Source organism: Gymnodraco acuticeps, unplaced genomic scaffold (assembly GCF_902827175.1).
Source record: "Gymnodraco acuticeps unplaced genomic scaffold, fGymAcu1.1, whole genome shotgun sequence".
NCBI lineage: Eukaryota > Metazoa > Chordata > Actinopteri > Perciformes > Bathydraconidae > Gymnodraco > Gymnodraco acuticeps.
The window spans coordinates 38,122-53,378 of record NW_022990082.1 but is presented as its reverse complement, the minus strand read 5'-3'; the positions used below and the strand labels follow the sequence as shown (position 1 = coordinate 53,378).

Genomic DNA, 15,257 nt, shown 5'->3' with positions numbered 1-15,257 from the left:
TTCTGGCATCCACTGCCATCATTTGACAGGAATATCGTCTTTTACCAAATCCTCAGACATTTACTTTAACAGGTTATTGTTAAAAGTACTGGCTTAAGGAAAGATCATAATGGGCGTTACAATCTAAGCTCAACACACAGCATCAATTGCCAACCTTAAGATCACTACTGTGATGCATGACCTTAAGAATGTAACGCCTCATACTCCCAGTTTATAATCCCTGATCTATTACATAAACACAAGGCGTGACATGGGCCAACAAAATGTTAACATTCAAATGGCACTACTCATCTCTCACCACTGTAACACGGCTGTGTCAGCACACATCATTTATTGTCACTTCATGGCTTACCTATGTTCATTTTATACTTTAGTTAATTGCTTAAGTTTTTATTCTGTGGGCTTTCCATTTTGATAATTATAAGAAAATGAATTCAACTGTTTAAAAAAAAAAGAAGCCTTGTCCTACAGCGACTTCATTATAAACGTTTTAACTGTACTCTCCATAACCTTCAGCTTGATGACGCTCAAGTAGCATTACTCATTTCCTTGCTTATGTCACAGCCGGTAAAAAAAGAAACAAGAACATGTGAGTCTCTGGACTGCCAGTCCCACAGCAGGAGCTCTAGTTCTCTGTCCTCAGACGCACCAACAGAGGAAACAGCTGACAGTCACGTCTCAAACAGGAAGTATTGCGACTTGATGACTGTTGTTGCACAAATTACTTACAGAAACACAATAAGAAATATTCACAGAATGTTGTATCAACTACTAGTACAATAATATTGATTGCTTGACTGAAAAAGCTTTACATCTGGGCTAAGAGTCAACATTTTGTTAGCTTAGCATCTTGTTCTTTAACAATGTAGGGGAAGTAACAATGACATGAGTAAGAGTTCAACTTTTCCAGCTTTATACTTTTGTGTTGTTAGCTTAAAGGTGGGGTAGGTAAGTTTCAGAAACCGGCTCGAGTGCACTAACATTTGAAAGTACACAGCCGAAAATAATCCGTCACTTCCTTCAGACTTCCTTACAGAGCACCTCCTCCAACACACATGAACGCGAACATGACGTCAGCAGACTGGTGAAAGTGGCCGCCTGTTGCTGGCGAGTCATTGAAGTACGGCTGCAATGCACGCCCAATGACGGCACGAGACACATTTGTGCGTGCACGAGATGGAAGGCTGACAGACAGGGCGGCAATCCAATCCGTTTAGCCGGGCCGGCTAAACGGATTGGTTGTACTTTTTACAGTACCACGGCTTCCACAGATGAAATTTTTTATGGATTTTTTGTCAAAGCACTTCAGATATTCATTGCTATCGGGATGTTAAGAGCATTCCATGGAATATAACAAAAAGTGTATCTGGAGCCGGTTTCTGAAACTTACCTACCCCACCTTTAAGTCTACATTTCTTTTAAAGATATTATGCCATATGCCAGACAGGATTTAAGCTTCCTTTTAAAAGCAGGGGCCCGCCAGAGTTCACACATTTTCCAGTCACACAATAGCTACATTTGGGTCGTAATAAACATTACAATCTCAGTCTAATTAAATCCTTGGCATCACCACAACTTTTACATTGAAAAGGCGTGTGTCGTTCTGTAGCTCTCTTCCTCTTCCTTTACCGAGTTCCCGGCACACAGCTGCTGTTGGGTGCCAGCCAGTGTCTGAATTATGAGGAAGCGCCAGAGGGGGCACAGCTCCCCTTAAAAAGATACCGGAGCAACACTGACAGCAATAAAAGCTAATAGTCAACCCCTAATTTTAATAAGGAATGACATTTCAACCCTTACAGTGGTTATCTTTTCTATGTTAGAGCAACACGCTATTTCTCAAAGCACAGGAGAACTGAAGCTGATCTGAACTTAAGGCTGCAAAATTAAATTGAATATTAATCACGTTCCCCATTTCCGGCTTCCTACAACTGACATGATCTCATGCAATATTGAGGTGTAAATTGTGTGCACCACTTCTAGAAAACTGAGGCATATCAAATCAAGTTCTTCCGCACTTACAGCCAGCTGGCTCCACTTTTCTTCAACGCCTACATGTTTGCCGCAACTGGATATAGCAAGGCGTCTTGGAAATGCCCCGGTGAAGGTGGCTTTCGGTTTTTACTTTTCTTTCTGCCAGGTCATCATCACCACCACCACCATACATGAACAACCAATGTTTTGATATTCAACACTGTTTACTAGAGCAAACAGATGTTAACAAGATGGTTTTTCTGCCTTCTTTAGTTTGCTGTCAAAGTGCGCCAAGTTGAGGCATTTCACTTTAAAACGTAGCCTACAGAATTTAGGACGTATTTTTAGGAGTACATTTCCAGGAAATCTGAATATCGTGCAGCACTAATTTGCATATTAGCAGGAATGTAGCAAAACATGTTAAACCAGTACTTCAAAGTAAACGCGATGTACCTTTTGGTTATAAGCGTGAAGCTATATTGGATATGGTAAAGTAACAGAGTAAAGTTTCTCGCATTAGCACTGCTATGTGTTCGTATTGTTGGTTGTAATTCTTCTGTTTGAATTTCAATATGCCTCTTTTAAATATGAGGACATTTCTGTTTATGTAGTCATCTATTGTAGCATATACACATGCGGAGCACCTGTGCATGATTACACTGCATCACACGAGTGGTTTGGTGTATGCTCATCTTCTGTGATCGTGTGATGATCCAGTGAGTAAGCTGTGACAGAAGCTGTCAACAGCCTTCATGTGCCGGTGTGTGTGTGGTCCTCATATGTGTCCGATAGAAGAAGAGTACACTGCATCATCCTTCATGTATCACCAATATGTCTGTTTAACTGGATAAAGCTTACTTCAATAGACCTAATCAAACAGCCTAAATGTGTGGCAGCCAAGGTGTAACGTCCCCAAAATGGTGCAACACATGTTTGCATCACCCTCGTGCTATGAAACTCCTTGAACAATCAAAGCACCCACAGCTATACCATGCAGACATTTGATTACTCAATAGCCTAGATCTTCTCTGCAACTGTGAGTAAGGGTTTTAACTCAAATGGTAGGGAAAGGTGATACAATGAGCAATTCAGTGTTTGTGAAACTGCAAGTCTGTACAAGAGGCAATTGTCAATAAAATGTTCAACTAAACTGTAAAACATGATTCCAACTTGCCTCTTTCGTCATTAATGTACACGTTAACTGCGGGAATACAATTCCCAGTGGGGTGAGTTACTATTTAGGTTGTGTTCCTGAATATGTGCGTGATAGATATTATCAATATAAAATGGAACATGTGTGTATCGAACACGACTGTAGGTGGAACAATGGCGCTACACATATGGGCAGCACTCTACTCCTTAAGGAAAGCCCTGCCAATATAAACTCCATAGGGCCCAAGATGCTTGAGAAAACCTCACCTGTACAGTCATGTCTGTTAAGTTAATCCGAATCACTATTAATAATAAACTGTGGAAAAATCATTTCGACTGTTTGCTTTAATAAAAATTAAAAAAAGGAATACAATTTTACCTGAAGGCTAGTAGCTAGTTTACACAAGTCCAGTTTGTGCAGGGGCAGATGTTATAATCAAGGCTACGTTTGAATAGTTACCCTTAAACACCAGCAATGCAAGTTTGACACCGGTATCCCGGGTTGCATGCTTTACGTATTGGACCAAAACATTTGCCTCTTTTGATTTGATAAGTCAATAGCTGAACACAGTTTAGCAAAAACACAAGTTACAAAGGTTCTTTCTTGCAATAATGTTCAAATTATGAGAAGAGACTACATCTCTCAAGAAAGAAGGCCCTATGGATTCAGATATTTGCCTACCATGACAATTTAGCAGTTGAGAGATTTCTCTAATATCTTCTGTCTGTCACACCAACACTTTTCCTAAAACTACTAGTCTCCAGTTCACAATTGTATTGCCCTCACTTATCAGCCACAGTGCTGCTGTAAACAGCCACAGGAGCTGGGGATAAGGCCCTTTCCTCATGGCCTGCCAGGGTTTCCCTGTCAAATATTTATAGAAGCTGAAACACTAGATGCCGACATCAGACTTATTGCTCTCTACACAAGAAGCCAGGCAAGAAGGAGCAGAGCCATTTCAGGGACCAAAGCTCTCATTGAAAAACTACTTCTGAACATAACATGTGTTAATCCACTGTTAAATAACATTGACGCACTTTTAAAGCTGTCAAGTGAACATGCCCCTTTAATGGCAGTGAGGGGGTTGGAAAAGGAGATGGCCATCTTTCCTCTGAATACTGGGTACTTTTCCAAATGATTCACTATGTTTTTCATTTGATTCTTATCCAAAGCTATGGTATATTTGAAGTTAACAAACAAAAAAAATCGAGTAATCGAGAAGACAGTGATTGTGTGTCCACCGGTCAGAGGTGGAAGAAGTACTCAGTAATGTAGTAGAAGAACTAATACAGTGTAGTGGTTCATATTTCACAATATTATCTGCAAAGGTTATTAAATAAATGTAGTAGAGTAAAGTACAAAGTAACTAAAAAGCAGAATTGTTTAAGTAGAGTACTTGAGTAAATGTACTCAGTTACTTTACACCACTGCCCACGGTAACACTAGCTGCTAACATTATGTGTGGGCAGCTGCCGGCTAGTTTTTGTTAGGATTGCCAGTTTTAGTTTTTTTTAGACAGTTTAACAAACATTCTGGAAACATCAACACGCAGCATAAGTTGCTCTGTTATCACTTGAAATGTATATACACATTCTGGTGAGGTAATTTAGCAACAACACCAGTATATAGTTACCAATACATATTTTAATAAAATGGGCCAATCTCTATAATGAGTACTTAAAGTATATTTTGATGCAAGTACTTTGGTACTTTTACTTGAGTAACATTTTGAATACTTTTACTTGTATCAGAGTATTCCTACATTCCTACTTTTACAAGATCTGAGTACTTCTCCCACCTCTGAATAACACCAAGTTAAAACTGTTGAGCTAACGACAGCTAAACACTCCCAATGATTTAACTAGCAGGGCTACATTTGGAGTAGTGTTGCCTGAGCTTGATAGATTACCGAGTATGGTGTTCAACTATCGGTCATGGTAAAGCTAACCAACCTAACAACAGCGGCAGTTGAGACATATTAACGGATAGGATAAGACACTTAAGAAGCCGGACTAGAGGCAGCTTTGGATTAACGATGTGAAATAGAATCACACTTTTAAAAAAAGACTTTAGTTACACCTGGAATAACATTTTCAATCTACCTCACAGCATACAAAGTAAATAAAACTAGCTCCACCTTTACCAGCTTTGATAACACTTTTATGTATAAATAATTATAATCAGTAGTATATTTTAATGCTAATAATGTTGTGCTTTTACTTGGGTAACATTTTGAATGCAGGACTTCTTATAGAGTACTCCTACACTCTGGTACTTCTACTTTTACTTAAGTATAAGAACAACACTGTTAAGCTAAAACTGTTGAGCTAACTCTATATATACAGTTTAAGAGCTAACTACAGAAAAACACCCCCAACGATTTAACTACCAGGGCTCAATTTTGAGTAGGACTGCCTGAGCTTGATAAATGACCGAGTATGGTGTTCAACTATCGGTCAGGGTAAAGCTAACCATCCTAACAACCAGGCCCAGCAGTTGAGACATATTAACGTCTAGGGTAAGACACTTAACAAGCCTGACTAGATGTAGCTTTAACCAGCCTGCTGTGTAATGTATCGCAGCAGACTACTGACCTCACTCTGTCTGTCACAGCCGAGACAAGACACACTTAAACCACCACGGTTACCGAAAATGTTGACTTACCTTGCTGCCCTGATATCCCTCAAACGCTTTCAGTGCGCTGTCAGTGAGTTTAACGTGAAAGACGGATACATTGCTACCGTTGCTCACTCTTCCACAGGACAGTCCGTAGCACTGCTCCTCCTTCAGCGCCGCCATCTTTGCTACCGTTCACCACCATGCGCACGGACGCACTCGTACTGTCGTAAAGCGAGAACTCCCGTTGCTTTTCTAATGAATATTCAGTGACTGGTCCCCGATGATGATGATGATGATGAAGTCACCGAGCAGTAATGAAGCCCTATATAGTCACATGTGTAATATCAACTACATTTACACTTCTGAATACATAATATGACATGTATGCAAAATGAATGGACCTAAACAAATGTACTAATAATCATTGTCTTGTCTACATGTCTACATGTCTACATGTCTTGTCTACATGTACAACTAATTTGGAGAAAACCATTTAAATATATACTAGCATTGTATTTTCTAATTATATGTTATAGTTATTTATGGATGACAACAAATATACATTTTTTTTATACGGCTTTTAAGAATGGGCATTTCACATCAGTGATGCATAGGAAGTGGGAAACGATAGGTCATCTAATTGCGTCAGCGAAACGTCAATGTCTGAAGAAGACAATTAAAAAACTCCAGTTTGGGAATATCCACAACATTTGTGAATGTCCACCTGTAATCTAATAATAGGAGGAATGTAAATGCTGAATGTTTGTTATCTTGTCTTTATTAATAACACATATGATTGAGTTTCTGTATAAATATAACACGTATTTAAATGAAAGATGTGTCTACCTGGAACTGGTTCACTTTTATATTTCTTCTATTGCCAGTTGTATGAGGCATAAACGCCACGCATCTTGTGGGCTATGGATTCTACATGATATCAGTTCAGGATGTAGTTAAAATCAACATACATTGTCATAATTTCACTGCATATTGTCATATGACACAAAAAAAGAGGCTGTAGTTTGATAACAGACATATTTTATTGTGATGAATATAAAATTAACAAATACAGGGAATGCTGGGAACTTTCACAACTACTTCATTTGTATGCAACTTTTGGCTCTTTAGGCCTGCAATCTACTCTGAAGAAGCCACAGATCCATCAGTGTCAGTTCAACTCTTGTGTTAGAAAACAATAACCAAAAGAAATGGAATAAACACCAAAATAAAAAAAATATTCACAGGCAAAAAAGTAGAGGACAAAAGAGAGAAAGAACAAATAAACACCCAACATTGTACTTAAATGGTCATCCTTCAACATTTGGTCTTAATCATCAAAAATTGAGGTATAATTGATAGAAACTGAATTATTATAAATAAACTCTCCTTTAGCGTTACTCATAGCCACATCACAGAGAAACGATGTGCTCCTCTGTTCTGTGTTAAAACTGTACCTCAATAAAAGAACATCTATTTAAGCTGTGACCAAGCATTTAGAAACACTGGAGCAATGATGTTGATTTATGTTTCTGTTTGTTGCTGTTGACAGCGTCAGAAACGCAATGATTTCATTCCTTGGTACGTTCTCGGGCTCCAGTTTGTTGTATTGTGTTTTACTGCATTCATAGTTTTTTTCTTAGATAGATTCAATGTTCAGATCAAAACACAAAGATTGATTAAAAACACACAAAAAACTTTGGCATCAGTCAACAAAAAATGTGTGTGCTGTTGTGTTGCATTACAGGACCGGTGCATTCTATTTTCTGATCACTTAACATATAAATAGAGTCTGTAGAGAGTGTTTAAGAGCTAGCATACAAGTCAGAAAGATTGCCATTGTGTGGACCTCTAATATAACATCTGCATTAACATCAGTCAAGATTAAACATTGTACCATAATTAAAATCAAAGTGAAATCACATATTTTCTCTTGGATAGTAAATATTAATTTACCTAAACAATCTGGCGTTTTAAACTATAGCATAACAAAAGGACTATATCACAACAGCTATTCCTTAATGGGAAAACATGATTAAATAGCTCCTATCTTGATCTATGGTAAAGTATCTTACACTTTGATGATCATTAAGCAATTTCCTACCACCAAGAACATAAACAATGGCAGCAAAAGAAAGCAGTGTCTGGCAGCGTGTTTATGCATAAACCTACACATTTAGAAAGTTTCCATATGCAAATATTGACGTTTTATTAATTTCAACTCGTTCTCAAACATAGCAGAGAAACAAATGACAGTGGAGAGGAATCTGACCAACCAACAGACATTTCCTCCCCCCCTCGACCAAAGATCAGAAGGCTGCGAGATGTGCTTCTGTGTTGAGGCTCACATTGCAGGGGCTTGGTCAGACTCAGCACAGACTTGGTTCAGTTTCTAGCAGCTATGACGACGGATAACGCCACACCGCCAAGGGCTACGGCAGTGGCACCGAAGAGCCATTTCCAGCTGAGACCCTAGGGAAGTAGCAGAAAATAAAATAAGACTAGAGAAAGAATGTTAAGAATTGTCAAAAGTCAAAATCTAAAGTAAAATATGAATTTGACTTAACATTTTTATACTTAACTTGTTATTGCACAAAGGCTCCCTTGATAATTACATACATCAATTCAAAAGCACCAATTTAAACGCATGAGCATCATATGATGATGGAGAGCCATTTGCACTTAAACACTTGAACAGATTTGTTTCCCCAGCAATGACTCTCACCCATGAAGACTTGGCCCGGTGTTTCTGTGAGCTGCTGCTGCTGCTACTACTAGCGGGGTTACCCAGCATCTTCTTATACAGCGCCTGCTCGGCTCCTCTCTGCTCCGAGTTCTTCTTCACCAGCTTGGAGAGCTCAGCATGGATTGTCTGAACAGAAGAGACAAGACAAAGGCTTCAGATCGACATCCTAAGGTGTAAAACAAAGCAGCGTAAAAACAGCAATCACTCGGATGAACAGGTTGTAGCAGCATTGCTCAGGTGCTGTGGAAGCAATGCTTTCATATTCATTTGTTTGTACACAGGGTACTTCTTAAAAATGTGTCTGACTGTGTTGTTTTAAACCTGTTTCACGATGGATTGGATACCTTGTAATTTTACTGCATACCTACAGGTAAAATAAAAAACCTCAACTCAAAACCTTGCTTTATCTCCGCTTGCATTGTCATATTGCCATTAAAGTAGATTATTGTTAACGGTTACTTTGTAGATATGGATTCCTTCCTGTATTATAACCAGCTTCATAGGAACGCGCGGAGATTTGAAAAGCGGACCAGTTATCCCTTTTAATCTCCAACACACCCTAGCTATCCCGACATGAAAGGAACAAAGTCCTGCTGCTGTAAAACAACCTAGGTATGATTTCTTTGTTAATGGAAATATGTGAAATAACAATACACTTACATCAACAAACAGAAGCGTTCTGGAAAGCTTTACAAATGACATATCAGGAAAGCTTTTCAAGATATGGATGAAGCGTTGATGGATGAAGCATCGATTAAACACTAGTATAAATAAATGCTGGGAAATTATTTGTTCTTACAAGAAATCACAAACATAGCCTGCCATTGACACGACATGTACATATACTGTATTCCAGTATATGGGTTCAATTATTGTTCCAACGTTGTCTCCGATCTGAGTCACTTCGCTCTTAAAGCTGGTGAGTGACTAAGCAAACCAATGTTTTTAGAAACAATGTAAATGTTTATGCTTTGTAAAATGCCCCCCAGTGATGGGGCCCTATAGCATTGAGTTTACAGTAATGTTCACTAAAGTGGTATTTAAGAAAGGTCTACCTTTAATCAATATGAGTGTCTAAACCCTGAGGATTTATCCGTCATATTATTTAAAGAACATATTAAAGTGATCATGCTGTGATATCTTGGGAGGACCTGTACCACACAGAAATCTATTTCTGTCTGTACAGAACAGATTGTATGATTTGTAGACATCTCTGCAGAACCACGATACGTTGACACATATTCATGCCTTTTACAAATAGTGTGCCCCCAGCAACTTTGATATGAACTATTCCACATTGTCATTTTGATAAGGATCCAATTCATTGTTCCCCTTTATTCAGCAAAGTGTTTGAACAGTTGGCACCACTATTATGCAATAAGCTAACCATCAAAAAGACAAAAAGGACAGAACACTGACTCCCAAGGACAAGGACTAAATAGGGTAAAAAAACATATAACATCCTGTCCTAGCAGCATCTGAGGCTAAACTGGAACTGTCAAGCCTGCGTGTCATGCCAAAAAGTAAACAAACCCCAGACAAATACATTTTCTCTCATTAATTTGAGTTTGAGGGTATAAACAGCCGACACCAGAGTAACAAATTCAGACAGCATGATGCTCAAAGCTTGGAGAAGAGAGATGGAGTGTCTTTCTGTCACTCCTGTCACTGCTTCAGTTTGAGACCGCCTCATTGATTATAATGGGAGAGTTCTGGCATTGTCCCTGAAGCACACCCACTGTTCTTGCTGTTGGAATACAAGGTTATTAAGGGAGAGCTTTCATTAGCACTTGGAGGTAAGTCCATTTGGACAGCTAAACAGCTAATCTTATAGGTTTAAAGGTGTGTTGACACAGAGCCATCTCACATACACAACATTTACAGCTATGCATTGACCATATACTGTATATAAAAGGCATTGACACAACAGCCAGAAAGTGGAAAAAATGACATGCATCTTTTTATTGCCTCCACACAGGCAAAACTACAATCTACCTAGGATGCATTATTGCAAAATGTAATAAAGCTTAAGTGGTGGCCACACCATGTGTTGTTTGACAGATTGGTGTAGGACTCAAGTGGGGGATTCTGGGCACGAGTACCATGCTGCTGCAGCTCAAAACGAATCCAAAAAGCACACGCACTGAGCTCAGTTCTGTCAAACGGCCCTGTTTGTCCAAAGTACTGCATACACCCGACTGTAATAGCAGCAGCAGCAGGAACAGTAGCTAGGTATTAGATATGGCTGGGTGCAGGGCAGACCTATTTACAGCAACAACATGAAAACAGATCCCCTGAAATGATGAGTCAGCAGTTCACCTGACCTTGCACAACAAACTAAGAGATTTGATGATTAGCCAATGGCACCATCTACTGGTGATAGGGAATAACTGCAAATTCTCCATACTAAAAGGTTTGATTTACCAAAATAGTATGTGAAAAGCCCAATAGTACCTTGTTGCTTGGTTCCAACTTCAGTGCCTTCCTCAGAGTTTGAATGGCTTCTGCGTATTCCCCTTGTAAGGCTAGTACCTTGATAAAAAAACAACAACACAAAGTTCAAGAAAAATCCGACTTTTAATGAAAACTCATCTCTTTCGACTCCACTTCGAGCGTTAGAACTATTAACGAAGCACTTTTATACTAATAAAGGACTGGCTTACCTACAGCCAGTTGAGTAGCACTTGAAATGTTTGGCTCTATGAAACCTGATGTACTTATATGACTCTGTTTTCTTCAAGGTTGTGTCTTCCTGGTCGAATGTACTTATTGTAAGTCGCTTTGGATAAAAGAGTCAGCTAAATGCAATGTAATGTAATGACAGTGAAAGAAAAAGCGTGATGTTTACCTTGCCCATGCGGAAAAGTGCTTTTATGTTGTCTGGCTGGTGTTCCAGTGCTGAGACACAGGATTTAAGTGCTGCATCATAGTGGTCCAGTTTCAGCTGAGAGGCAGCCATGTTGTTTAAACACTTCACTCTTACATCCATCAGCTCACTCTCCTCCTCAGGAGTAATGTCAACTGCAGCAAAAGAAATCACACAAACAAAGAGTTTTAAAATAATTGTTATAAGGTATCAAGACAATCAATGCATTATAAAAGTTAATGAAGAATAGTTATATTCCCTGCCTATCACCGTCTAAGGTAGTTGATATTGTTTTTTTCTACACACAGCCCTTCTTTTTTTGAGGGGGGGATTCAAAAACTTCGAAAAATGCACGAGTATCAACTCTTTCAGTTCCCCCACCTGTTAGTCGCCTCCTTATCCCAATGCTAGGTGACAGAAAACGTTTCACCTAAACCCAAATCCCCCGCTCTCTCACCTTTAGAACTAGACTCTGTTATGGTCAAGGCAATGCTGTATGAATTCACAGCGAAAGCATAGTCCCCACGCTGGTAATGAACATTGCCTCTCTCTCTCTTATGAATGGCCAAGGCAGTTTTTTCTGCAGGGGGCAGCAGCTCCAGGTCCGGGGCATCAGAAGCTTCCAGTAGTTCCACTTCTAGAGACAATTCTTCATTGGGGGGAACCTCGGGTTCAAGACTGAAAAGATAAGGAAACACAGTCAAATTCAGAAATTAAGTGGCATCAATCTCTAGATGAGACACAAGGAATTGTTAGAGCTTGGAGAGTAAGCAGAGACAGGGAATTTGTCTTTTAATAGAAGCTTCAGTAGGAAATAACAAGCAGTAATAGATTTGAACAGGTAGAGGAAAAGCAACGTTTAATGTATAGTTGTGTAGGTATATAGAGCCTATTGAATACCATTGTCTTGCCTTTTTGTAAGAGATATTGTTAATGGTGGAAATTCGTTGAATATATGGGAAATGTTGATAATAATAATAATACATTTGATTAGTAAAGCACCTTTCATCACTATAAGCAATCCCAACGTTCTACAAGGGGCATACAATACATACATGTTTTGTTGGTTTGCATGAAAACTGCAGTTTAAACAGCCTTTAGCAGTGTTACTTTAAAGCACGTCCATACCTCCCCCGTTCACCATATGCATATTTTGCATTGGCCTGGACGAGGGCCTTCTCTCCCATTTCCATGAGCATGACTGTGAGATCCAGAGCCTGAAAGAACAATTTCATTGAGTAAGAAAAACTAACTGAGGTCAGAAATATAAAGCAAACTATGTCAAACCTTTTGTGACTGTGAAATCAGTCCATTTTTACTTTTCCATTTGAAAAGTATGGTCCATTTTACCTGGATGACATCTCCATCTCCAAGAGTAAAAGAGAGGTCAGACTGCTCCTCTACAAGTGTCCCATCGCTTAAACATGTTCTGAGATTAATCTTGACATTCTGTCCTTTCTGTGGGCGACTGTCTCGCCCTTTTCCTTCCTCCAGGACCTTTTTCTTCAGCTGGTCATTACCTGGGGACAAACAAAGTCATATTTATTTTTGTTTACAGCATTGATCACTCTCCAGGGAGTCTTTAGCCTTGTTAAAGAGAATCGCAACGACTTCCGCTCTTGCTGAGGTGAGCTGCTCATCAATATTAAATGGTAAACCAAGTGACACGACAATTACTACAGGAATATGTTCAGCTATAATCTAAGCTGTTACTCATGGGGCTTTATCACCTACCTAATACATCCAGCCATTCTTCCACTGGACCTGGAGGATCAGAATCTGTGTCTGCATTAGTCCTCTCATCTGTGTTTTTCCCCTTCCCACCCCCAGCATCTTCTAGAGGAGGGGGCTCGTCGTCAATATCTTCTTCATTTAAAACCTCAAAGTCCTCCCCGCTGTCCAGCAACGAGGTTCGTCCGCTCTTCTTCCCTGATGTCGCGCTGTCATGGCTGTCAGAGGAGTCCATGCTTTCCTCTATTTCCGTCATTTGAAGAATACTATGAGAAAAAAGGAAAACAACTTAGGAAGAATGCAACTTCATTGACTTCATGACTGCAGTGTTTACCAAAGATGTAACGCTTCTATCATCAGTGGTGTAATGTAACTAATTACATTGAATCAAGTAATGTACTTATAAGTAAAAAGTTGTACTTGTACTTTACTTGAGTATTTTGCCATTTTATACATTTACTCCCACTACGATTTGTTGGCAAATGTTGTACTATTTATTCCACAACAATTATTTTAGATATTTAGTTACTAGTTCTTTGCAAATTGAGGTCATTAATACAAAATCTGAATCGACACATCCATCATCATATATTATTATAGGTTGAGCTAAACAATAGCCTATAGAGTTATCTAAATAACCCAATCTTTCCGAGGTACAGCATTACAGTGACATTAAGGCAGCAATACTTTTAATACAATAATTGTGTTGTTTAAATGTGCCTTTTAAAATAATTAATACTTTTGGTACTCAAAGCATATTTTGATGCTAATACTTTTGAATGCAGGACTTTACGTGTAGTATTGCTACTTTTACTCTAGTAAATAATCTGAGTACTTCATTCACCTCTGTCTATAATAATACATCAGTGAGCTTCTAACAGAGCTATCACAGCATTTAAAATAAAAACGACTGCCATCTCAAACAATGTAGCACTTAGTTGCGTATTGTTATCACCTAGCTAACACATTACACACATAACAACTCACCTGTTAACAGTTTTTCAACAGCAGTATTTTTGTTATTTTTTGATATATAGAAGCCAAGCTAAGCCAACGTTTTCCAGAAGTTTCTGTCAAGTTATACAACGGCTCCTCAAGAGGCTAGCAGCATGCTAACAGGCGTTAGCCGAGGAAGTTGACAATAGCAAACTAGCATTAGCTGTAATCTCGCTAGCTATTGTAAGTAGTAGATATTAAGGGACTGTTTTTATCTCATCTTGCAATAAACCAGTGCCTACTTCGACTTCAGATAGGGCGAGTCATTCAGAGCGACATATTTGATAACCACGTTTAACAATAGAAACGGCACTTTACCTTCAAGCACAATCTGTACAGAGGCTTGTTTTGGTCCTGTACAATCTCCCCTCCAGGTTACACTGATGAAGTCAGCTTGCTGTTGGGCAATGCGAGATCAACGTGACCCGTATGTGTTGCTAGGCTTCAACCTCAAACTGACTTCGCTGCTGTCTCTAGCTCATCCCAACAATCTGCTTCCTGTTAACCTTGAGCTCGTGGACTTCTATTGGACCTTTTCATGCATATTCATGTTTGACCTCATGGGTGTGCTTTCCGACGACTGCAGATAGTTTTCAATAAAAAACCTCTGTACTTATATCTCAAGTATATAATACACTCAGCCTAATTGTGACTACATCCACCATGGATTCATGAGTGTCTTTTAATGCTGTTAACTCACAACAATAGCAAAATGCCGATAGTGTAGCAGCTGGATGTACAGTGACTTTATCGTTTATATTTAACATATTTTTTAGCTTGGAGCTTAATGCAAATTCAAAATGTGTGGCAGAATCATTGAGTGTTATTTAAAGTCAAAACCCCACTGGTATAATACAAAAAATTACAAAATTGAGAGCCTAAATCAAACAGTGATAATAACTGTTTTGAAACGTGTGCAAAGGTTGAAGCCCGAAAAGAAATAGTAACAAGCTAAAAATTAAATCAGGGAACCTTTTAGTTGCATGAAGTTAACCCATACATTTTCTAGGAATATCATGCAGGTTTATTGAATCTATAGCAGAATTGATTTGATTTTTTAGCTTTAGTCTAGTTGACAATAATGACATACCAAGTAATATATTATTCCACATTGTGAAAAGCGTGTTTAAAAAAAATATTTGGCCCTTTCCTTTGCACTAAATTCCTATTGTGTACTA

The 15,257-nt window shown here is 38.8% G+C and overlaps 2 protein-coding genes across 3 annotated transcripts in view; both read right to left on the bottom strand.

Annotated features, from left to right (window-relative positions):
- Positions 1 to 5,975, bottom strand: part of ell (elongation factor RNA polymerase II) — a 37,154-nt gene extending 31,179 nt beyond the window's left edge. Inside the window, exon 1 of the mRNA XM_034216253.1 lies at positions 5,789 to 5,975. Within this exon, the coding sequence (XP_034072144.1) occupies positions 5,789 to 5,923 (135 nt within the window). The 5' untranslated portion in view covers positions 5,924 to 5,975. The remainder of the gene's footprint in view (positions 1 to 5,788) is intronic.
- Positions 5,976 to 6,764: 789 nt separating this feature from the next.
- fkbp8 (FKBP prolyl isomerase 8) lies at positions 6,765 to 14,554 on the bottom strand. 2 transcript variants are annotated; one of them, XM_034216184.1, is made up of 9 exons: positions 14,398 to 14,554; positions 13,087 to 13,349; positions 12,703 to 12,872; positions 12,481 to 12,569; positions 11,810 to 12,030; positions 11,335 to 11,507; positions 10,941 to 11,018; positions 8,466 to 8,612; positions 6,765 to 8,212 (listed from the first exon to the last, which is right to left on the bottom strand). In XM_034216184.1, the coding sequence occupies exons 2-9, from the start codon at positions 13,337 to 13,339 to the stop codon at positions 8,126 to 8,128; spliced, it is 1,218 nt and encodes a 405-aa protein (XP_034072075.1). In that variant the 5' UTR covers positions 13,340 to 13,349; positions 14,398 to 14,554; the 3' UTR covers positions 6,765 to 8,125. The 2 variants fall into 2 exon arrangements, with proteins under 2 accessions (XP_034072075.1, XP_034072076.1); XM_034216185.1 differs by lacking the exon at positions 14,398 to 14,554 and adding an exon at positions 14,071 to 14,362 and having other exon boundaries at positions 8,126 to 8,212.
- Between the last annotated feature and the right edge of the window lie 703 nt (positions 14,555 to 15,257).